At 40.2% G+C, this 24,545-nt stretch overlaps 1 protein-coding gene across 2 annotated transcripts in view; it reads right to left on the reverse strand.

Annotated features, from left to right (window-relative positions):
- Abcb11 (ATP binding cassette subfamily B member 11) overlaps positions 1-24,545 on the reverse strand; it is a 95,298-nt gene that overhangs the window by 35,709 nt on the left and 35,044 nt on the right. Inside the window, exons 9-18 of one of the 2 annotated variants that reach the window (XM_032901948.1) lie at positions 23,425-23,596; positions 20,229-20,353; positions 16,853-17,027; positions 12,562-12,675; positions 10,024-10,134; positions 8,665-8,790; positions 7,835-8,038; positions 5,202-5,372; positions 4,582-4,783; positions 2,569-2,638 (exon numbers count right to left, since the gene is read on the reverse strand). In XM_032901948.1, coding sequence (XP_032757839.1) covers positions 2,569-2,638; positions 4,582-4,783; positions 5,202-5,372; positions 7,835-8,038; positions 8,665-8,790; positions 10,024-10,134; positions 12,562-12,675; positions 16,853-17,027; positions 20,229-20,353; positions 23,425-23,596 — 1,470 coding nt within the window. The remainder of the gene's footprint in view (positions 1-2,568; positions 2,639-4,581; positions 4,784-5,201; positions 5,373-7,834; positions 8,039-8,664; positions 8,791-10,023; positions 10,135-12,561; positions 12,676-16,852; positions 17,028-20,228; positions 20,354-23,424; positions 23,597-24,545) is intronic. The other variant, XM_032901949.1, reaches the window with a different exon arrangement.

Below are 24,545 nucleotides of genomic sequence, written 5' to 3' on the forward strand. Positions count from 1 at the left end.
TACTCAACTTCCAGTTCTATACATAGGAAGACCTATCTATGAGTTCCTTCAGATTTCTACTACCTTAAACTTGTACTTCTTAAATCTCCCTCTCTTCTAGTCCTCAAAGACCTCCATGTCTCTAGACTGTCATGAGACCATGAGCAGTAAGGGTGCTGGGCAGGCGCCTGCCCCCAGCAGAAACACTGGTACGATTCCATCACATTCCTGTTCAGAAATCATACAACACTCTCTTTAAGAAATCCCCACTTGGGGGTGAGGATTTAGCTCAGGGGTAAAGCTCTTGCCCAGCAAGATCAAGGCCCTGGGTTTGGTCCTCAGCTCCAAAAAAAAAAAAAAAAAAAAAAAAAAAGAAATCCCCACTTAGTCAAAAGTTGTGTACCATTTCTCACGGCAAAGAAAAACAGCAAATTTGGGGGAATAAATGTTCTTTCTCTCTTTTTTTCAACATTATTATTTAGAAAATTATTTTCTGTTGCCAACTAACTTGTTTTTGAACCTAAAATATATTGTTGAAGAAAGGCTCAGCTATCAGAAAGACTACAGCCCAAGAAGCAAGATACAAATTAACATTTCATTTAGTCATCCTGTAGGAGAAAATCCTGTCAGCCCATACAATGAGATATTTTTAATAGAACTCCTTATTCAAAGATTACAAATCTTTCTCTGCAGGAGGTTAATAGCTACTTTTTGAGTACAGATTGTCTTTCTGGTTATTTTTATTTTTTTAGTCCTAGTCATTAAAATGTAGATATTGTGGGAAATGTAGCCAAATAATAGATCCTTGTGTGAAAATGGTTATTTGTTTCTGTTTCTCATCATAAACTACTTTGCACAGTCAGAATTTTGTGCTTAAAAATAAATAAAACATTTACTTATTTGCTGACATGACCATAAGATACATGTTATTCTAACTCACAGAGAGTGGTAGCCAGTGTCATTGTTTGTGTTTAAAAGAAAAATAGCCATCTTCAAGTTGTGATTCATATTTTTTAGTCATGATTAAACATGCTGCTAGGATCAAACATAGTCCCACATGTCTACAAAACTTGCCTAATAATTCTGGTAATTTCTATATCTTCTACTATATAGAGTAACTATTCTATATGCTTGCTAATTACTCAATATACTACGTAACGTAACTCAAAGCTATTGTTTTGTTTTCCAGATAACACTGGAAAATGTTTATTGTTTTCCAATAAAGCTAACACTTCTTAAGTTGTTTTTTTTTCCTGAAAACAAACAACACAAAATAACCAAGTCTGAGAATCTAGACCTATAAAGGTAAGATACATTAGTGTAAAAAAAACCCTATAATTTAAATAGATGGAAATACTTTTTAGTAAATCATTCTTTGAAAATTAACAATAAATGAACTCATCTTGACTACACGAAGTTGTTATTAGAATGTTCTGTCTTAAGAAACCTTAACTTCCTTCAGGAAATGAGTAGCCATCTTGAATGAGCTAGTTCTATTCTAAGTCTTGGCTTTGAGCACAGTCTTGGAAATGGTAGGCCAAAGGCAAGAGAGAGAGAGGGGGGGGGGAGGATCAACTGTAACTTATTACTAGTTTTCTGACTGAAGCAGAAAAAGTTTTAACAATATTTTCATGAACACAGATATTTCTGGACAGATTTTTAAATATATAACTTTTAACACCAGAAAAATTTTTAGTAAAATTTTTAAGCCAACATAAATGATGATTTACAGTCTCAGTAACAGCAGATTCCAAAATATGTTTTGAAAGTGAATATTTATAGATGTAAGTCCAGGAAAATAAATATCTCGTTAGAGGACATACTCTTTAAAAGTCTAGACATCCATTTTATTCCATCCAGTTAAGAAATTATTTGAGTCCAAACACATCACTCTGGGAGCAGAAGTGTTAGTAATTTAATTGTCTCTCAGTAAGGATAAAGATCAGAGGTAAACGGATAAAGATGACCTTCATATAGGAGTGTTGCAAACTGGTTAAGTTCATTGGGGAGAGAGTAGGTGCCTGGCGGTTTGTTTGTAACTGTTTATATGTTTGCTCCTGATATACAGTCTCATGCTGCAGTCTAAGCTAACCTTGACTGTGTAATCTTACAACCTCAGCCTCCACATGCATCACAGTACCAAGTTAACATAGTAGTTGTTTAAACCCAGGTTCTAGGGAGTGGAGAGATGGCTCAGTGGGTAAGAGCCTTGGCTGCTCTCCAGGTTTCAATTCCCAGCACCCACATGGTGGTTCACAACCATTTGTAATTCCAGTCTCAGGGAATCCAATCCTCATTTCTGGCCTCTGTAGTCACCAGGCACACACAAAATACACACAGGCAAAACACCCATACACATAGCATTGAAATTAAAACAAATAAAACCAAATCTATTCTGAGCTCGATAATAGGAGTCCCTGCAGCATGGCCCTCGCTCAACAGATTGAAAGACCAAGTTAGACAAATCGACATACTCTTCTATCACAGGACCTGGAGTCTGCCTAGGGTTTCCTTCTTGCCAAAGCACCACACGTGTAGGAGGCTCCTAAAAATATCAAAAAACTTCAAAATCACATGGCTTGTGCTTACCTTAAACTATCCCGATAGCTGCCTCTGGAAAAGGTCCTCTCAAGGGTGCCACCTTCCGTCGCATCTTTCCCTATTTAACACATGAGCCATTCCTCAGAACCCACAGTAAGCATGGCTTTATTTCCATAGAATAATTTTCTGTTTGCCTTAGATGGTAATTACTGCATTGGCTACCCAGGCATCTTAACTTACGCAATTGCATAACTTATTGCAATAAAATAAAATAAACTTGAAATTTGTTCAACACATTCTAACAAAAAATCAAAATGCTCATTAAGATTGACCTGTGTGAAATGGGTGCTGGCTAGTTTTGTCTAAATACCTAAGACTCTTTTAGTATAAATTAAAAAAAATTAATGATTTCCATTTATTCTCCTCGCCCTCTAGGTTTTGTTCCTATTCCTCCCCTCCCCCATACCTGATCCTGTCCCCCTTTTCCCTTCCCAATCCCCTCTGCCTCCCATGATTATCTTCTTCCCTCTTCTAAGTGGGACTGAAGCATCCTATCTTGGGTCTTTCTGCTTTTTACACTACTTGTGGTCTGTAGGTCGTATCCTAGGTTTTCTGCACTTTTTGACTAATATCCACTTATCAGTGAATACATACCATGCATGTCCTTTAGGATCTGGGTTAGGAGAGAAGCCCAGAGGGCCAGGAGAATGAATGGAAATATGCAACCTTGGGTGGGGGAGGGAGGAGGGGGTACCATCTAGAAAGTACCAGAGACCTGGGAGGTAAAAGACTCTCAGGACTCAGTGTTCAACAACTGGGAGAGAGAATCCAAAGAACATAAACAGGGCTTCAAGTGGAGGGACAGGGTTACTAACCCACAGTCGAAATTTCTGATCCAGAATTGTTCCTGTCTAAAAGAACTCCAGGGACAAAAATTGAGAAGAGACTGAGAGAAAGGCAGTCCAACTTGGTATCCATCTCAAGGGGAGGCTCCAAAGCCTGACACTATTACTGATGCTATGATGTGCTTACAGACAGAAGCCTAGTATTGCTATCCTCTGAGGGGACCTACCACTAACTGACTGAGACAGAGGCAGACACTTACACCCAACCACTGGACTGAAGTAGGGCACCCTATGGTTGAATTATGGGAAGGATTGAGGAAACTGAAAGGGAGGGAGACCACATAGGAAGACCAGCAGTCTCAACTAACCCATACGCCAGGGAACTCCCAGAGACTGAGCCACCAACCAAGAGCATACACCGGCTGGTCTGAGGTCCCCACCCGCATCCCCACCCAGACCCCAGCACATGCATAGCAGAGGTCTACCTGGTCTGGCTTCAGTGGGAGAAGACACACTTAATCCTTAGGAGACCTGAGGCCCCAGGAAAGGGGAGGTCTGGTGGGGGAAGAAGTTCCCTCTTGGAGGCAAGGGGGAGGAGGAATGGGATGAGGAACTGTGGGAGGGGGCAGGGAAGGGGGGCAATGGCTGGAATGTAAATAAATACATTTTTAAAAAAGTTAATGAAAACTCAGAGTTAGCACACCCTGAAACATCCAACAAATTTTCAAAACTTTTCTTAGATTTCATGTTGTAAACATAGGCAACAGTTAGGCCCAGTGCTGTGCATGAGTCCCCACGGGAGATGGTGGAGGAAGTAAAACGTGGTTGATTAATCAGCTCAGCACGACCATGACGTCTGAAAGTTCGAATTGAGAAAAAGAAGGCATAGTAAGGTCTGGAGTATCTGTCGCCATTTGAAAATAAGTGCAAAACATTTAGTCACTGTTTAATCCATGCAATAATAAGGAGAATCCTTCATATGCCTGACATATCTAGGCAGCCTGTTCTACTTAAAAAAAAAAAAAAAAACTTAGCCTTCTTTGTTTTATTTTTTTTTTCCCTTATCAACTGCACAACGTTTTCTGGGCTTTGCCAGAATAAGTAATGCACATTCACAAGCACTAAATTCAGCCAGCAGCATGAATGTTAATTATTTAGTATGTTATATATAATAATAAGTTGTATATTATACAAGCCAAAGAGGAAGAGTACTTGCCCTTTATGCTCGTTTCTTTGTGAGCATTATCTCCTTGGCTTTGCAGGGTCACAAGCATGAAGTAGACACCTTTTCTTTCTAGCAGCTCTTCATGGGTCCCCCTTTCCACAGCTACTCCATGCTCAAACCCAATGATTACATCTGCAGCTCTGACTGTTGACAGGCGATGGGCAACTGAGATGATTGTGTGCCCATGTTGGATCTGTAAGAAGACAAGATATATCTTTAAACAAGACTATAGGATAGAGCCAATGCCAACCTTCATACTATCCCTGAGTCCACAGGGAGATCAGCTTTGGACCCTAGGGGTATCCTTATACAGACTGTGCATATATCAGAAATACGCAATGGTTTCTTGTAGCCATAAATCACAATACAGATTGACCTTCTTGTGGTAATTAATCAATAGCTTAATAAAATGGGGATAAATCATGTTGCACTTCATGTGGGTTTTAATTTTATTTTGCAACTTTGGTGAATAAATCACAATTATGTCCTTTTCAACACCAAGTAGATGGTAATTGGCCGATATTTCATAAGTTTTCAGACTGAATATACTGACCTGTTAGTGTTATTTCCTCCTTGAAGGGCCTGTAAAAATGAATTGACTCTCTACAAACCTTATTCAATGCTTCTTGTACTCTAGCTTCACTCTCATTGTCCAGTGCTGAGGTAGCCATATCCAGAAGCAAGATCTTGGGATTCCGTATGAGGGCTCGGGCAATGGCTACCCTTTGCTTCTGACCACCACTCATCTGGCCTCCTCCTTCTCCGACAAGGGTGTCGAATTGCTAGGAATCATGAGGAAGACGAAATTGATGGCCTCAGACACCGATCCAGTCAGTATCCCTTCTAACTTTTTCTCTCCAGTGTGAATTTTTACAGGTCCAACTCTTACTGCAAGAAATATCCTTTTCTGAAAGAACTAACCAATCAATATTTGTATTGATAATTAATGCATTGAATTGTGTGGATGTTCTCTTTTAGTACACGCTCAAATAAAAAATGTCAGCCAAAATGAAAATTGACCAGTCTTGAAAATCCGTCCCAGGGAATTAAGTCACATTGCACGGTCTTATCTCTTTTTCTCCCACTAAACGCAAAAGTAAACCACAGTACTAAAGCTGTCTTTATACTGTGAAGGAAAGATGAACCTGGTTTCATACTCCTGCTGTTACAGCAAGTCCTGACTGAGTATCCCACAGAACAAAGTGCACACTGAAATTTAACAATGGCGTGTTAGAAGTTAGGTGCTTGACTTTCTCAGTATCAGCCAATAAAGGCTGAGCTCCTTATGGTCCATAAAAAAGCATGGTGCTGAAATTCTACATCTATCTTCTCATGTAGTCCTCACAGAGCCCCAGAAAGCAAGTATTATTATTTGATTTAATGGTTGAACAAGGAAATTCTGAACACAAAGGGTTAAACAAGCCTGCCATAAAGCTAGAAGGTGGAGAAGTAGGTTTGAGGCGTTATTCTCATTAGCTACTAGACTATAGCATCCTCATAATGACAACACTGTTCAAAACTGTGATTTAGAAGGTGTGGCATTTGAATGAAAATAGGTTCCATAAACTCGTAGGGTGAAGCATTATTTGAAAGGATTAGGATGTGTGGCCTTGTTGGAGTAGGTGTGGTCTTATTGGAGGAAGTATGTCACTGGGGGAGGGCTTTGAGGTTTCAGAAGCTCAAGTCAGACCCAGTGGCTTTCTATCTTCCAGCTACCTTTGGATCCATATACATAACTCTCAGCTACCTCTCCAGCACCATTCTGTCACCATGCTTCGTGCCATGAACATAATGAACTAAACCTCTAAACTGTAAGCCAGCACCAATTGAATGTTGTCCTTTATAAGGGTTGCTGTGGTCATGGTGTCCCCTCACAGCAATAAAACCCTAAGACAAAGGGTGAATGGGATCTATTCAAGGTCACTTTCTCTGGAACTGGACCTGCTGTGACTTTGAATATATAGAATTTGACCTCACAGAACCTCTTTTTTCATCTGCAGATGGACATAATAGTAGTTGCTACCCGGAAAAGTAGTTATGAGGGTTAAATGAGCAAATACACCTGAAGTACTGGAACAAAGCCCGCAATGTCTTAAAAGCCATGCATATATCATTAGTAATCGTCCTGTGACTTAAAGGTCATCATGTCAAATACAGACATGGTGATCGTACAGAATGGAGACATACTGAGAAACTCTTGAATTTGCAAGATTCTGGTCTAAAAGCACAGTAGTTAAGCTGTGTAAGCATAAGAAAACTGAAGCAGAAGGACAGTGGTGGTGATGATTTAGATCTTCAATGTTCTCTGCAATGGCTTAATGTTGCCAACTTGATGGATTTGAAACCACCTAGGAGACACACTTTTGAGTACTTTGGAGGGCCCTTCCCAAAATGGTAATCTGTGAAGAGAAGGGCCACCCATGTGGCTGACTACTATCCCGTGAGCTGGGATGAAAAACCAAATAAAAAACCAGCTCCGCATGAGCAATCATCTTTCTCAATCTCCTGCCCACAAACAAGTGTGATCGGCCACGTCCAGTTCACATGCCATGCTGTCTCTGCCATGTTGGACCCTATCCTCAAGCTGTTAGAGTAAATCCTTTCTCTCTGAAGTTACTTGTTATCAAGGTTGTTTTTTTTTTAACCACCTTGTGGCATTATTGGGCCATAGAACCTTTAAAAGTAACTTTGTGAAAGGAAGTTGGTCTACTGAGCCAGGGTGGGGCCAGGGGGACTATACCCTTGAAAGAGACATCAGGACTCTAGCCCTTCCTCTCTCTCTCTTTGCTTCCTGACTTCTGAAAGGTGATGTTCTTTCTTGCCACGAGCAAGGGAAACAGCTGACCTTTGACTGGAGCCTGTGAAACCATATGCCTGAGCAAAAGCTCCTCGTGATAACTTGTTATTCTTGGGTATTTTGTCATAGTAACTGAAAAGTGATTAACAAGCAAGAAAATGTTTCTCAAGCAATCCTTCATGACAAATATTGTAAAAAATTTTCAACATGTGCTCAGTAGGCAGACCAAGAAACTATATCTACATCAGAGGGACATTTTAAAAGGTAGAGCTCCACTTTTGTAGATGGCAACCATTTAAACAATGTATTTTTACATGAGAGGAAAAACATGGGACATTTCCAGGCACAAATCTAGAGCACAAATTCTTAAGAATTTAAGGACTGAGAATTCAACTGAAAGGGACTAATTCCTTTGATGACCTCTGTACTACCCTGGATTGTAGGTACCTGCGGCAGGGCCATAATGAAGTTGTATGCATTAGCATCCTTGGCAGCTTGGACTATGTCTTCCATTGTTGCATCTTCTCTGCCAAAACGGATGTTTTCTGCGATAGTGGTGGAGAACAGAACGGGCTCCTGTTCCACGATCCCGATTTGATCTCTCAACCACCGGATGTTAAGAGAGCGAATGTCATGGCCGTCCAGAGTCACCTAGAGGGCAGAAGAGCATCACACAGCTTGGTGTCCTTCAAGCTTCGGAATCATAAAGTTAGGTGATACTTGGCCACTGGGGAGAACAACCAAAGTCTAAGAAGACTAGATTAGAAACCGTTTCCACGGAGGGTGTGCCTGTTGTACAAGGATGTCAGTGTGCAACTGAGTTTGAGTTTAGCTGTAAGAAATTCAGTGTAGAAACACAGGTAGTGTAAAAGTCAATTTCTCACTGCTAGCCTCAGAGTGGGCACTTTTAATTTCTCGGGAGAGTAACCAGTTGTTCACCAGACTCTGAACGTGTTTATTGCCTTTTGGCTTGTATCAAAAAAGGAATGGTGGTGGGGGGACTTCAAAAGATACAATAAAAGTAAGCAATAGCCTCTATCTTGTATATGTGCTTTATGGTAAATCTTGCTTTGAAATCTGGTTCACCAAATAACACTTTGCTGCTCAAAGCAGTTGAAATTATAAATGTGAACAAATCCCCCCAAAAGAAAGAAAGGAAGAAAGCGTTATAGAAAAATGTTAAATACTAGTAATTCAAAAAAATCAATTTTTTTGACAACACCACCACTTGTATTCCCTTGCCCCTCCACGTTGAGAAGTTTCGGGAAGATACACACCATGCCTTCACAGGGGTCATAGAATCTCTGAATGAGCTGTAATGCTGTACTCTTCCCAGCCCCACTGGATCCCACCAGAGCCGTCGTTTCCCCTGGCTTTATGACCATGTTGAGGTTATCTAAAATCTGGGGAGGAAAGAACATATTTTTTTTTTAAGTTCCTAACATCACTGGGCACTTAACCAAGCAATGAGGCCTTACAGAGCATGCTTCTTGGGGATTCGTGTTGTGTATCCATCCCTCCAGCATAAGCATGGATGTGTATTCATGTTCACATATGGCCCATAGCACTGTACGCATACATCCATCAACAACAAAAGACTTCAGGAAAGAGGCTTTACCGCTAACATGTTGCTTAATGGCTATACCCAACAATAAAAATGATAATGTGATAACACTGGTAAATAAGCAAGGGTCACCTTCAAATTTATGCCTCAAAATCTAATTTAAAATACATCTGACATACTAGGATATCTCAAGGAGTCAATCTCAATCAGTTAAATAAGAAGCTCTTGTAAATCACAAGTGTAATGATAATTCATAGAGTAAAGGTCAGAAGTAAACCAATCTGAAGACGGTATGTTCGAATGGTATACTACTTGGTTACGTTCGCCTAATATGTGTGCTGTGTTTCTAGGTCTAAAACTCTGTGAAGGGCATGGGCTGAATGTTAGCAGGTGAAACTATGATTTATTTTTTGTGAGTATAACAGAAATATTATTACTAACAGAAATATTATTACTAAAAGGAAACCAAAGATGATAAGTTCTGGATGAATACAAGCATTATTTCAAAGCCAGTTCTTTCAAGAGAACTGATTGGAGTTTCCTAGAGAGTGGTTACCTCTACTGATATTGCTCCATAGGTTCTAGAAAACAGTATGTTTCCCTCACTGAGGACAAGATGCAAGAAAGCAACAGCACCAGATGGTCTTCCTATAAGGACTAATGCAAAACTGCTCACAGCTACTCACTCTGCAGGTCACACGGCCTCCCTCCCTATGCCACCTTCTGTGGTGTCCAAGGAGGTGGTGATTGGAAGCTGAGCTACTTGACTGTTTTGATTGCCTTACCACATATCTAGAATGACAGGACCTGCCACTCATTTCAACAGAGGATCACATGACTCAGCCTGAGCCTCGTGCCAGACTGTGTTCCACCCAGAGAGATTTGCACATTATAATCATCACTAGGAAAGACGCTGTGTCTTTAAGTTGGCACAGTACCAAAGGACACTTCCACAGAAACCCATTTCTGTCCTCTGTTCCAGGAAACTGAGTCAGCATTTAGAAAACAGTTTGTGGATCTGAAAAGGAATAACTCAAGAATAGAAAACATCAGGCCAGAGGTAGACACTTACCTTCACGTCTGGTCTAGAAGGATAATGGAAGGTCACATTGTGGAACTCAATTTCACCCTTGATTCGGTCTAGCTTGTAGCCATCTCCTGACATGCAGTCAATGACAGGTTGCTGGAGTGCAATACAAAGATAATTGTTCGTGTGACAATGCATGCCACATGCATGTCGTATCCATCTTGACGTTAGTTAACGCACAAAGAGATATCTCGGTAGTTAAGAGCACTTGCTGCTCCTGCAAAGGACCCTGGTTCAATTCCCAGCACCCCCATGGTTGGTAGTTCACCATCATCCATAACTTTGCTTCAAGGGTGCTCATATTCTCTTTCTCGTTGGACTTCCACAGGCACCAAGGATGCGTGCAGTGCACACACATACATGCAGGCAAAATACACAAAAAAGTAAAATGAATGAATTTAATAAAAATTTTGTGGCACAATCTTTCTGGTCAAAATATTGCAGAGATGTGCTAAAGATAAATTGTTTTCATATTCCACATCTACAAGAGTGATATCAGTTACTACTGTTGAGGCTGCTGGGTTATTATTATATGACTACATATTATTATTGAATGTAACTTTGATACAATATCAGAGTTTTATTTATTTACCATTATTCATTACATTATTACCATAAACTTATATATTGCTAATATTATATAATATTATAAAACCATTGTTTATTGACACACTATAAAATATTAATATGGTTAGTATTATATTATTGAGATGATGGGAAGTGAAGTGTTTTAATGTACCCTTTGCATTTACATTGTTCTTATGTTCTAGTTAGACAGGGGGGACCTCTGAGAGTGTTTTGTGCCCAGAGTAATATAGCTGGTGAACTAGGCTGGGGCTAGTAGCACTCTACATTTGGCAGTCAATGCAGATGACAAAGTAAAATTAAGTGTCCACAAAATATCACCAGCTTGCAACTGTACCCTGCCCTTACTCTGCTGTTACTAATGAGACTTATCTAAAGCAATCATTCTGGTTAACCAAAGAAGAGGGTCACCTCTTCCTCTTAGGACACTCCAGGTTCAACTTGTTCATTGTCCACACTAGAATAGGAATCATGACCATAGCCCCATCAGGGAATATAATGGAATCTATTTTCTTTTTCTCAAGTGTTTAAATAAGGATCAAAAAAATAAAATGTAAATGCCTTAATTCTCAGTTGTTTTCAGGGAAGCTTTGCAGGCATCAATTGATTCGAGACCACGAGAAAAGCTCAAAGGGGCTCAAAGAGATGACTTAGCCATTAAGAGCACTGACTGCTCTTCCAGAGGTCCTGAGTTCAATTCCCAGCAACCACATGGTGGCTCACAACCATCTGTAATGGGATCTGAAGCCCTCTTCTGGTGTGTTTGAAGACAGCTACAGTGTAGTCACAAACATAAAATAAATAAACTTTTAAAAAAGAAAAGAAAAGGTCAAAGGGCTGGAGAGATGGCCCAGTTGTTACTTGCCTTTCAGAGGACCCACGTTTGGTTCCCAGCTCCCACAATGGGAGGCTCATGACTCAACTCCAGGAAGTCTAGCATTTCTAACCTCTACTCACATGCATAGACAGACAGATAGACACATATCCGCACACACAATAAAAAACAAAAACAAAAACAAAAACAAAAACAAAAATCTTTTTCAAAGGGAAAATATCAACATATTCCTGGCCACGGAACTCACAACACAAAACAGCTTCCTCAGGTAGATAGCATTTCATTGTAGCCAAAAACAAAAACAACAACAACAGCAACAACAACGAAAACCCACTCATAGTTCAGGTGACCCATGGCTCTTGGTTCATGACATTTTGTTAAAGAGAAAAAAAGAACAGAGTCCTATCTTCTCCCTTCTGTTTTTGGTCTGTGGTTACCTGACAGGATTGTCAATGAATGTTCATAAATTAACCAACAAAATCCACCCAGGGGTACCGCGGTCCTTTATAAATTTAAACACACTTCCTGCTAGGACATCCAGGCTCATAGACATGATCATAGGCTTTTCCCATTCCCCCGACCTTGGCCCTGGATGACTTTGTTCACTCCCATTCGACTTTCTTAACTCCTTGAGTTCACCAAGTTCTTTCCCAACCTAGATGTTTCACAACCAGGAATTCCCTTTTTTGTTCTTACTTCCCATGGCCCCAATGTAAAGACTCCTCCCACTAGCCAGTCATAACACTTGGTCCTATCTCTTTTATTGGATTTAGTACTGTCCGATGTTATCTTTAAATGTTTACTTCTTGCTGTGTGTGGTAGTGCACACCTTTAATACTCCCTGCCCACCCCCCCTCAACCCCGTACACACACAAACCAGAAGCAGGTGGATCTCAGGACTACCTGAGTTGAGTACCAGACTAGCCAGGACAATGTGGTGAGACCCTGTCTCAAAGAAACTGTTTCTTTTGTTTTAATGGGCATCTCCCAGTAGAAGTATGACAGCAGAGACGTAAGGTGTCCTAACTCACAGGCTGGTTCCCAGCTACTAGGACCCATCCAAGGACATACCCCATTAACTATTTCTTTTGACTTTTACGTACCCTGTCTATTGTTTGAAAAATATTGGTAGCTGCTGAACACCCAGTGGAGAAGATTTCCAAGCAAGAAGATGCATGGCCAATATTCATAGCTGCTAATATGACACAGAGGAAAATCTGAAAAAAAAAACCCACATAGTTTGCATACATTTTTGCCAATTTGCAGATAATAACATTTACCAGGTGTCCTTATGAATTCTTAAGGTTTCTCAGAAATACTTTTAAAGTTAAGTAGTTTATGGGCTTTTCAGAAGTATATGGCTTTTTTTCTTTGTAAAGCATTTCTCCATAGTTATACTTTTAAATACCTCTTTTCCCCCATTTACCTCATGGAAGACATGAGTGAATGGTGTAAACAGGCAGATAACAACAGTTCTTGGCAAAGCTTTTTAAAGACCACCCTCTCCAGCGACCTCCCACATCAGCAAAGCAACTCGTCCTATGCCCTATATCTGAGCCCAGCAAACACATTCTGTAAAACCCAACTAGTAAATAGTTCAGGCCACATGGGTTCTGAATCCATGTGTACACAGACCACATGGTACATACGCGAGTGTAGCAATGTGTAAACAAATGGCCGTGGATATGTCCCAATAAAAGTGTATTCATGGAAAAACAATGGATAAGGAATGGAGTCTTCATTTTGAAGACCAGGGGTCAATTCTTTGCTTAGCCTGGATTTACAGAAAAGCCATTGCCTCAAACGATTCTCTCTGTGCAGGTTGTTAGAGAAGCCAGGAGTGAGAGAAGACAGACTCATATCCAATGATTGCAGTAGACAACACACATCCCAGGCAAGACGTTCTCATCAGAAATACCATAGCTCTATCCCTGTGCACAGGAAGGTAAGAAGAGAAGCTCTAGGGAGCAGGCAATGCATGGAGCACCCTTAGAGGGAGCTATGATCTGTGTCTCTTACAACATAGATCTGAGGGAAGGAAAGTTGGCCAATGGGACAGGCCTAAGTCACTGAGACCTGAGTTCAAACCATACTTGATGCCATCTAGAACACATTTCTTAACCTCATGACTGCCTTTCATTTTTGTAGTAGATGGTACCAATCACAGAATGAAGTAATGCATATTATTTATGGTAATTACATTAAATACCTTGCTCAGTGCCTGATGCCGTATATGTACCGAGGGAATATTATTTCCTATTACCGCTGTTATTCTTTATTATTGAAACCCGAAATGTAAACAAAAACCCCAAGGTTTCCCGCTCATTTAGTTCCTCTTCATCTTTCCCTAATAAACCAGAAAGCAAGTTTTTATCTGTACACAAGTGATACTAATTACAGTAATCTATGTGAGCTGCTTCTCATTTACACCCAATGCAGTCATAATAATTTTGTGCACCACAAAATGTGCTAAATTAATTTGATTGTTAATTAGTTTAGTGGCTTAAAACATTGAACTCAACTCAAGAAATTCAAGAGTACTCAGCTTTCAAAATTGCTGTGTAGAAATATAACCAAGAGCACTCTCTCTCTCTCTCTCTCTCTCTCTCTCTCACACACACACACACACACACACACACACACGAGAGAGAGGGAGAGAGAGAAGGGGGAGGGAGGGAGGAAGGGAGGGAGAGAGAGAGAGAGAGAGAGAGAGAGAGAGAGAGAGAGAGAGAGAGATTATCAATTAAAAGAAGCACTTATCCAGGCAAGGTATAACCAGAGCATTATAGCAAGAAGTTGAGAATAAGATGATAATAATTTATGATTAAAACGTTAGAGACACACAGTATGCCATGTCTACACAGTGGTACTTTAAAAACCATCCACTGAAATGACAAACTCCTCAGGGAAGATCTAGCAGGTATGTTCAACCAATGTTGCCAACTTCAAAGTCCAAACAATCAAGTTACAAAACAAAGAAGTGCCCCTCAAAATCTCAATATTTTAAGAAAGTTTAGAAATTTTTCTGGCTGTGTTCATAGCTTTCTTTGGCTACTTATAACATGTGTGTGGCAGACTGAACATATATGATAGATGGTCTCATGGTTGAATCCCCAAGAAACTTTAAAAGGAGAACCATAAAACCAGAACCTAGTTGCTATGGTGGTTGAATGAGAATGAGCTTGATAGGCTCGTATATTTGAATGCTTCCAACAGTTGGTGGAACTGTTTAGGAAGGATTAGGAGGTGTGGTCTTGTTGGAGGAGGTGTGTCACTGGGTGTGGGCTTTGAGGTTTCAAAAGCCTAAGCCACTACCCGTTTAATTCTCTTTCTCTCTCCCTCTCCCTGCCCCCTTCTCTTATGTTTGAAGAACAAGACATAATTTCTTAGCTACTATTCTAGTGTCTGCCTTCTATCATGCACTCTACCATGACAGTCATGGATTCAATCTCTGAAACTGAAATCCTCCAATAAACTCTGTCTTCCGTAAGTTGCTTTAGTCATGCTGCCTATTCACACAAATAGGAAAGCAACCAAGGCAGTTATTAAGGTGCTCTAGCTTGGTTTGAAAAACACATGACCAAAAACAATCTGGAAAGGATAGGGCTTGCTCAGCTTCTAAGTCATAGTCTATTATTGAGGGAAGCTGGGACAGGAATCTAAAGACAAGAACTGAAGCAGAGACCACAGAGGAACTGCTTGTTCTCCATTGGCTTGTTCCTTAAGGCTTACTTAGCTTGCTTTCTTCTACAGCCCAGGACCACCTGTCCAGGGCTGGTACTGCCCACAGTGGGCTGTGCCCTGTGAGGTCAATTAGCAATCAAAACCATGAATCAAAACCATGACCTACACACATGCCCACAGGCCAATATGATGAAGGTAATTTCTCAATTGAGGGTCCTTTCCCAGGTACGTAAAGTTGACAACAGAAGCTGTGACACACAGGGACTTTTACACTCAGAGCTTTCCACTGGAACTGTGTATCAGCTAACTTTCAATTTACCAAGTCATTTCTCCTGTGAACATTTTATTCATAATTTCCCCTTTCTTCTTATAGGCACAGAATACAAGAACAATTTTGCTCAGTGAAAGCATTTCTACAAAGTAAACGACCAAAGCTACTTAGATGGTAAATGCATACAGTTTTTAAATTATTCTCATTACAGTTTTTGTTTATTACAGGCTGCTTGTGTGCTGCAGTGCAGGGGTGGAGGTGAAAGGAGGACCTGCCTGAGTCAGTTATCTCCTCCCTTATGAGCCTTGGGGAATCAAAGTCAGGTCATTGTGCTTAGCGGAAAGAGCATCTCATCAGCCTTTAGAAGCAATTAGATTGATAAGGAGAAAGAACCTCATAGTCAGATCTACAACACTTTAACTTTCCCGAGCGCCAAAATAGATCTAAATTGCAGAGACAATTGGTAGGTCATGATACTATTAACACTTTACATACTATCTTTCAAAATTTATGTAACACCTGAACATGCATTACCACACAATATTTTTCAACAAACTTCAAAGCTATGCCAGCTGTCCATTCATCAAGGACAAAGACGACTTTAATGCCATTCTGTTGCTGCCTTATCTTGTTCAGAATGTCATGTATCAGATGCTCATTCCTATCGACACTGCATGAGTTCTCCAGGTTGCCTAGGGGTGTGTTTGTAATACACAGCGGATTTTTGAACGATAAACTTTCATGTAGTGAACTCCTGGTACTTTTCATTGTTCTGCTGGTGCCTGTTCCATCAAGAATCTTGAGCTGCAACATTTTATTTTATTTAAAAACCTTCCATGAAGCGATTTCCAGCACCACAGCAAATGGAAACCATGTTGGGTTTTGTTGTTGTTGTTGTTCTTGTTTTTGATTTTTGTCCACCATGCTTTGGACGGATCTGGTGCATAGCAAATGCTGGGTAGATGCTTTTGGAGTGAATAACTCAAAGAACACTGCAAATTAAAGTAGCAATAGCATCCGTGGTGTCATAACACCCCACTAATGAGTTGTGAAATATGCTTGTACCACGTATTCGGTTGAAGATGTTACATATCTTGTACTATTACCAACTTCGCTTTTACAACCTGTTCATCTTTAGCTGAGGGGTCAATGACTTCCCATTTTCATGGTATAATTTCTTTTGGGATCCACTGGAGGATCATTATTGTACAGCTGTAAAATCTTTAGTTAATTGGAAATCATTAAATTGCTGGTCTCATCAGCCCACAGGTTTAACTTCTCTTCACTAAAGTGTCCTAATATCGATGGCCCTGCAGATAGACTTCAGCAAACTACTGAGCCTTTCTTGCCTAAGACATTAAAGGGATTAAGTCTCTATGATGACTTTTCTGACAAGCTATCAAGAAAGACTATATATATAGGAAACAAGAGCCAAGTACCTGGACCAGTGTCCCTGGTGTATACTCTTCTTCATCTAGGACAAGTGTGGAACCATACCAGAAGGCCAGCGCATAACAGAAGAAAATGAGACACCACATGTACCCAGTGAAGAAGCCCATCACCATTCCTTTCCAAATTCCCCAGCGCTGGGCAAACACAAGATTTTTCTCATACCTGTAAACAGAAAAAGGTGGGCTCAATGCCAGCCTGAGCAGCTCAGGGTGTAACATTTAAAAATGTTGGTGAGTGTATGAAACAGTGTGTGCACAGGGGGTGTGTGTGTGTGTGTGTGTGTGTGTAAGGGAGAGAGAGAGAAAGAGAGAGAGAGAGAGAGAGAGAGAGAGAGAGAGAGAGAGAGAAAGCCTGAGGGTCTGTCTGTCTGTCTGTGTCTGTGTCTGCATTCACAATGAGGAATATCGTTCACTGATTATAGTCAACACTCTAAACAAACCTTCTGAAGTTGGTTGCAGCTTGGATGAGAAACAGTGGGATAACTTTGGCCTCAAGAGCAATTTTTTAACAAAAGCCTTAGTTTGGGAGCTATTAGAAGTTGTGTTTAAAAGGTTTCCTTGGAATACTTATTATGTTTTCCATCAGAAAGTAAGGCAATTATCTCTAAATCAACAGATTAAACTAACCCACATGGTGAATTCCAGGTCAGTGAAGAACAAATAGTGAGATTGTATGTCAAAACCAACCAACTAACCAAAAAGCTCAAAGAGTATTAACTAAATTACAAAAATAACTACATTTTTTTTTCTTTTCCTTCCTTCCTTCCTTTTTTCCTTCCTTCCTTCCTCTTTTCCTTCCTTCCTTACTTTTTTTCAAAACAGGGTTTCTCTGTGTAGCCTTGGCTATCCACTTGCTGTATAGACCAGGCTGGCCTCAAACTCATGAGATTTGCCTGCCTCTGTCTCCCAAGTACTGGGATTAAAGGTATGCACCACCACTGCCCCAATATAAAATCATATTTTTGACAACTGTATCATTTTTGTAAATTAAGTTTTTACTTTTACTAAAAATTAGTCTCTAGAATGATCTATCATAGTTTTTGGTATTAAATTTATTTGCTTAAATAAAAAAATATAAAAGTTATTAAGTGTATTAAACAGCACTATAGATTCACAAAATATTCAATTAACTATTCAATTTAAAATGTTCAATTAAAGAAATGTTATGGGGATGTCAAGATGACCCAGTGAGTAAAGGCACCAAGTCCAATGACCCATGCTTGACCTCCAGGACCACAGAGTGGAAGAGGAGATCTGGCTCCTACGAGTTGTCCTCTGATCTTCAGACTCCTGTACTGAGCACACAACCCCCCCTTCTTCCCCATAAAATAAATAAAATATAATTTAAAAAATTTTAAAAATGGAATTGCATTTGAATCTGGCTGTCCTTCCTTCCTTTTCTCTCCTCTTTCTCTTTCTTTCCTCTTTTATTGGCACAATAGATGAACAACTAATTTTAGTAGATGCCCCAGTTTCCTTTGTGCTGGATGTCAAACATGAGTCAGGCTCCTTTTAGTCTTTGAAACTGTAAATTGAATTAATTTTTTTTCTAATACATAAAAACAAAGCATCATATGTAGTGATGGAATAAAATATGATGCTTTCATGCATGTACACATTGTATGTTTAAATCAGGATGAATGGATGGACGGACGGACGAACAGAGAAAGAGAGAGAGAGAGGCAGAGACAGAGACAGAGACAAACAGACAGACAGACAGAAAAAGACAGAGAGAGACACAGAGAGAGAGTCTCCATTATTTATCAACTGGGCATGGGAAGTCAACCGGTGATTCCAGACCTAGAGAGTCAGAGATGGGAAAATTCCAAGTTTAGGGACAGCCTTGGCTACATGTCAAGTCAAAATCAGCCTGGGCTACCTAGTGAAAAAACTAAACAAAATTCCCCAAGACAAATTTTTGAAATCCTTCTTTGCTTTTTTGAAATATGCAGCACATTGCTATCTATAGTTGCACTGTGTATTAGCGCCAGAGTACTTTCTCCTGACTGACCATAACTTCAAAACCTTTGACCACCCTTTCTCTGCCCCATTTCTCCCTACTGCTCTGTGCAGTCTCTGTCATCATTCTACTCTTAATGTCTACGTTATCAATATTTGTAGATTCCTCATATGTACGCTCAATTGTGTAGATCTTCCTAAGCCTGCCTTACTCACTCAACTATGCACATTGTTACAAATAATGAAATTGTGTTCCTTTTATGATCACATGGTATAGCATTCTAATCTATTGATCAATTAACAGACCCTAATGTCTCCACTCCTTAGCTCTTATGAACAGCACTACAGTAGACACAAATGTGCAGATGCCTCTTACACAGACTAGTTTCACTTTCTTTGAGTATGTCCGCAGGAATGGGATTCTGGAATCACATGATTGCTCTTATTTTAATTTGTTGAGGAACTTCTTTGCTGTTTTACATAATAGATCTACTCATTTTCATGTCTACCAATAGTGTGCAAGGGTTCCTCTGTATCCTCATTGGCCTTGTTATTGTTCACCATTTTCCAACAGTCATTCTTACTAGGGCGGTTTTGAGTTGCATTTCCCTGGTGGCTAGACACCATGATGAAGCTGTTTTAATAGACTTGACTATCTATGTGTCTTCTTTAACAAAGTGTCTACTTAAACCCTATTGTTCCTTTTCAAGTTGGATTGATCATTACTAGTTAGATTTTAAAAGTTCCTTATATATTCTCTGTAGCAATCCCTTGTCATTTGCATAGTTTGCATAGAGCTTCTCCCTTTCTGATGGCTGTCTTTTCTGTGAGCTGTTTCCGTTGTGCCTGGGGGCTTTTCGATGTGATGGAGTATCATTTGTTTACTTTTGCTGAGTTTTTCTTGTCTGTTGCATTTCTGTGCTGTCTGTGTAGTCTGTTGTCTGTTAAGCATGTAGACATGCTTGCTAAATGCAGAAGATTGTCTTTAATGGCAGAAAATACTGCTGACGGTTGGCATGAGGTATATAATATGTCTGCTTTTATATCATCAGTGTTTCTTGCCTATTTGGCTCTCTAAAACTCATCTCCAAAAGCACATTGTACTGAGCATGGTAGCTCATACCTTTCATTCTAGCACTTGCATGACTGAGGCAGGAGACCATGACCACCCTGGTCTATACAGCAAGATCCACAAGGGAAACTGAAACCCTAAAACACTGCTTTAGACCTTTTCTAACACTCTGCCCATCAACATTTGCTGATCCACCTCTTGAACAATCCCTCCCGTTGCTCTAAAGGTTAGTGGGTCTGCCACTTTGTACAAAACGAAAAAAATAAATAAAAGTCAGGAAACAGTATTGATTCAAGAAATTCAGGAAAGCAACAGACATTCAAAATAACCAACCTTTCAACCTCTTTGTTCTCACCACCGAAAGCAGCCACTGTTCGAATAGATGAGAGGACTTCATCAGCAATAGACCCCGCTTTGGCATAAGCCTTCAACTCAAGCTCCGTGAACTTGGCTATACTCTAAAAGTCAAAGGAATAAAAACAAAGCTGGCCTGTCTGTCAGTGATTCATTTAACAAATGAACAGGTGATATGGTTTAACAAAACACTAGGTGTTTCACTGTAACAAAAGACAGAAAAAGCTGGGTCAAGATTAGCTTGTGTTAAGCATCACCCATGGGTGCTGGGATTTGGGTATGTTAAAACGAGACTAAAGTCTATCTCAATGAAAATGTTCTCATAGAGTTAAGTACCCTCAAATCTGGTAATACTAATGTTTCAGCTATGGTGCTAATGGAGTCCCTAAGTCTAACTATGATATATCCCTTTGCTATTGGAAAGAAACCATTGCAGAATCTACAAACACCAGAGGCAAAGACTGGAAGCCTATGTAGACACACAATTGGCCAGAGTACAGAGTGAGAGCAAAGATCAGGGAAGGCAGACACAGCACTGCAAAGGGAATCCCAAAGGAGAAGGCATAAGGTAAATATCTTCACTCAGACAGGGCTTTACTACATTTTTAATTTTTACAGGAGAAAAAGACAACTCTTCTTTAGTAATTTTTCAAAAGTCACTTTTCTACAACTGGGTTCGGACTGAGTCCTAGTCAACAGTAGCTGGACATGGTGACATATACCTGTAATCACGGCACATGCAAGGGAAACAGGGATTCAGGCTTAGCCCCAGCTACATGAGAGCACAGCCAGTCTGAGATAGATGAGAGCCCATCAGAAGCAAAACCAACTAAGCAACAACAATATGGAAGGGGGGACGGAGTTAATATTGTGGAAACAAACTCAACTCAGAAACCTAAAACACATACAGTACACAGATGGTAAGAGTGTATATTCCAACAGACTTTTTCTCTAGACCTTCAGCAGAATCATTATTGGCAAAATATTAGACAGAGCTTATAAATACAAAATAAATGAAAATAGCTTCAACGATATATTTATTATTTACTCAGTCTGTACCTTATAAAATCTGTAAATTAAAAAGCTGTTTTCCCCTACACTGTGACTCGTGTTCAAGTTCGATGGATAGCATCACAGTTTTTATCCCCACTCTGTCTAATTTATTCCTGAAACATATACATTTTTTGCACAGTAGTAAGAATATTAAAGAGTTATGAGTGACAGCACCTTTATTAGAGGGCCACATTACTTAATAATAGGACATATTGGGGCAGGTGATAGTGGCCCACACCTTTATTCCCAGTGCTCAGGAGGCAGAGGCAGGTGGTTCTCAGTGAGTTGGAGGCCAGAGAAATCCTGTCTTGAAAAACAGAACAAAAACAAAGGGTAGAACACATTGGGAGTTTAAGAAACATATATTTTGTAATATTTGATAATTATTCATGTTTCTCATGCTGAAGAGAAAGATGTGACAAAATCATACAAAACCCACAACCACCGTTAGTGTCTATCATATGTTGTGTGTGTGTATCTGTGTGTGTGTGTGTGTCTGTGTGTGTATGTGTGTGTCTGTGTGTGTGTGTGTGTGTGTGTGTGTATGTGTGTGTGTGTGTGTGTGTGTGTGTGTGTGTGTGTGTGTGTGTGTGTGTTTGTATCTGTGTGTGTGTGTGTCTGTGTGTGTGTGTGTGTGTGTGTGTGTGTGTGTCCAATCTTTGATTTACATGCAACAAAGTTGCTGGAATCATTTTACAGGGACAGCCAGGCATAGAAGAATGCAAAGGGAGTGTTGGAACATTCCACATGAAGAAGCTAGAATCTTAGGCACTTTGGTGGCACAAGAAACTGTACTGTGAAGTCTGGTTCAATCAAGTTTAGGCAATTGTTACATCTCCGCGGTGTGAAAACACAGCGGTGACTTGTGAGCATATGTGTATTAATTTATCACAGGAACCCACGAGTATATGTGTATTAATTTATTGCAGGTTTGAAGAAAAAATAAAAGCTGAACAAAAATGTTCAGAACCCCTCAGGGTCTTCAGTGGAATTTGAGGTTCTCTGGAGCAAGGCAGGACAGCGGTCTGTAGGAAAGTCAGTTCTAAAGCTTGCACAGTCTTATGGATTTTAAAAACAATACTAAAATATCTCTTTAACAATAGATTCTTTGTGCCAGACACTGTACTTAATGGAGAACATGGACAACATCCCCAAGTTATCACACGATTTAGGCTGTTACCCCTGTTACCACAATAGGGCTGAGATTCTGAAGGGGTAAATGTGTTGCTCTTCAGGGATACACACTTGTTAGTGGTCAGGTCTATGGCTTTGTGAAGGGAGCTCCTGGCCACTGTTACTCTTATCCCTTTAAGTGTGATGATCAGTGGCTGCAAGGATACCAGAAACCATCACTGTGGTGATAATTAGCTGCTGTCAATGACAACTGAGTATTACTCGAATGTTCCCTTTGAATTCTATTTATAGTAAGCCTTCAGCAAGCCTCACTTCATGACCTGGGATGGTAAGATTTTTTTTTAAATGTGTTCTAAAGATGAAAACTAATACTTTCTCCAACTAAGGGAGACTTTTAACAGTGGTGACTCGGAAAGTCTTATTCCACACGTGGGCCTGGTTTGAGTAAGTGAGGTAATGGACAGGTACTAACAGAGATGACACTCTGACTGAATCTGCAGATCTGATCCGGACACTGGTTAGATGGACTGGAGATGCAGCTGCAAAGGCGGAAACCTTTTTTGGAGTACTCATTGCTGTGTGCCTTTTTGAGCATGAGCAAAGGGTCTGCTGGAGAGTGGGCAGGGAGTAGGCATCAGGTTCCCTTGAACTGCTAGATAGCTCTTTTTGCTTTTGTGAGCTCCACTGACTGAATCTTAAATGATGTTAGCACTTTCCTTCTTCGTAAGAATTAGAGATAGTGAGTGTGAAACCCCTAACAAAGTACCTGGCAAAATAGAAGACAGTAGATTGCTGTCCACCGAATAACATTTATCTTACTAAAACATCATTAATTCATATGCTGTGGAGCATTATTTAATACTGAGGAGTAACCAAACATTACTACACTTGGGAAGTCACCGAAGCATCACGTTTTGGCCTTTGGGCGTGTAAATGTACAACTTCCATGAAGCACAATTAAAAAAAAAACACAACAAAGCACTCTTACCAGACCTATGATGGCTGCCCCAATGCCAATGAGAGGGCTGACAGCAAGAATCACCAAGGTTAGTTTCCAACCCCTGTAGAACCCTAAAAGTAACCCACACATAGCCGTCGACATGCGCTGGAGGAAATGAGCCAACTGGTCGGCAATGGCTTCATTGATTTTATCAATATCACTAGAAATAAGAGAGATATAGATCAATACAACTGAATTCTGTCAGTTCAAGTGTTTGTTGAAACAGTTCACTCTTTGTCACATGCTTCCATTCCGCTGTCACTCCTTAATGAGAAGCGAGGACTCTGTCTCACCTTCCAGGATTTCTCATACCTCAAGAAGATAGAAACCTCATTTCTTACCGTCAGCTGTGTATGTCTTGACTCGACTTTGTAAGTTGATGTGGATTCCAAACCTCTGGATTATCCCCAGGAAGAACTTATACCCTGCATATCCATATCAAATAAATTAATCTAAATACGCCTTTCTGTCTGTCTGCCTACCTGTCTATAAATCTTTCTCTGTATCTGTCTCTCTGTCTCTCTCTGTCTCTGTGTGTGTGTGTGTGTGTGTGTGTGTGTCTATCTGTCTGTCTATCTAAGTTTGTCATATTCTATTTATAGGCAGTAGAGACTGGTGGCTAAGAACACAGATTCTGGGACCATAGCCTGAATTTGAATACAAGCTCTTCTTGAGAGAATTATCCAGGTTTCCAGGTAACAGTTTCCTCATCTATAAAGAGACGACAACAGCAGAACCTGCCTTAGAGTTCAGCAATTATGTGTAAGCATGTGGAACAGTACCCAGTGTAATAAACACCAATATGTGTTACTTTGGATCACTTCTTTGCTGGCTAATTTTATCCCTTCTACCAGGATTCAAGGTACTTCAGAGCTTCAGAGCAGGGATGGAAAGTATTGTGGAATATTGGTTGAATATAATTGCATTAAACTCATAAACCTGAGAGTATTCCCTTACCTTCTTGTCTAGATGGAGCAAAGGGGTTGGTATTTAATAGCAAGAAGGAATTCAAGCCATCACCCAGAGCTTAGCCGTTGTATTCTAGTGGGGTTAAGCATCTGGTGACAGAGGGTGGAAGGAAGGCAAGTTCTGGACTCTAGACCCCAAGT

The sequence above is a fragment of the Rattus rattus genome, chromosome 5, assembly GCF_011064425.1.
Source record: "Rattus rattus isolate New Zealand chromosome 5, Rrattus_CSIRO_v1, whole genome shotgun sequence".
NCBI lineage: Eukaryota > Metazoa > Chordata > Mammalia > Rodentia > Muridae > Rattus > Rattus rattus.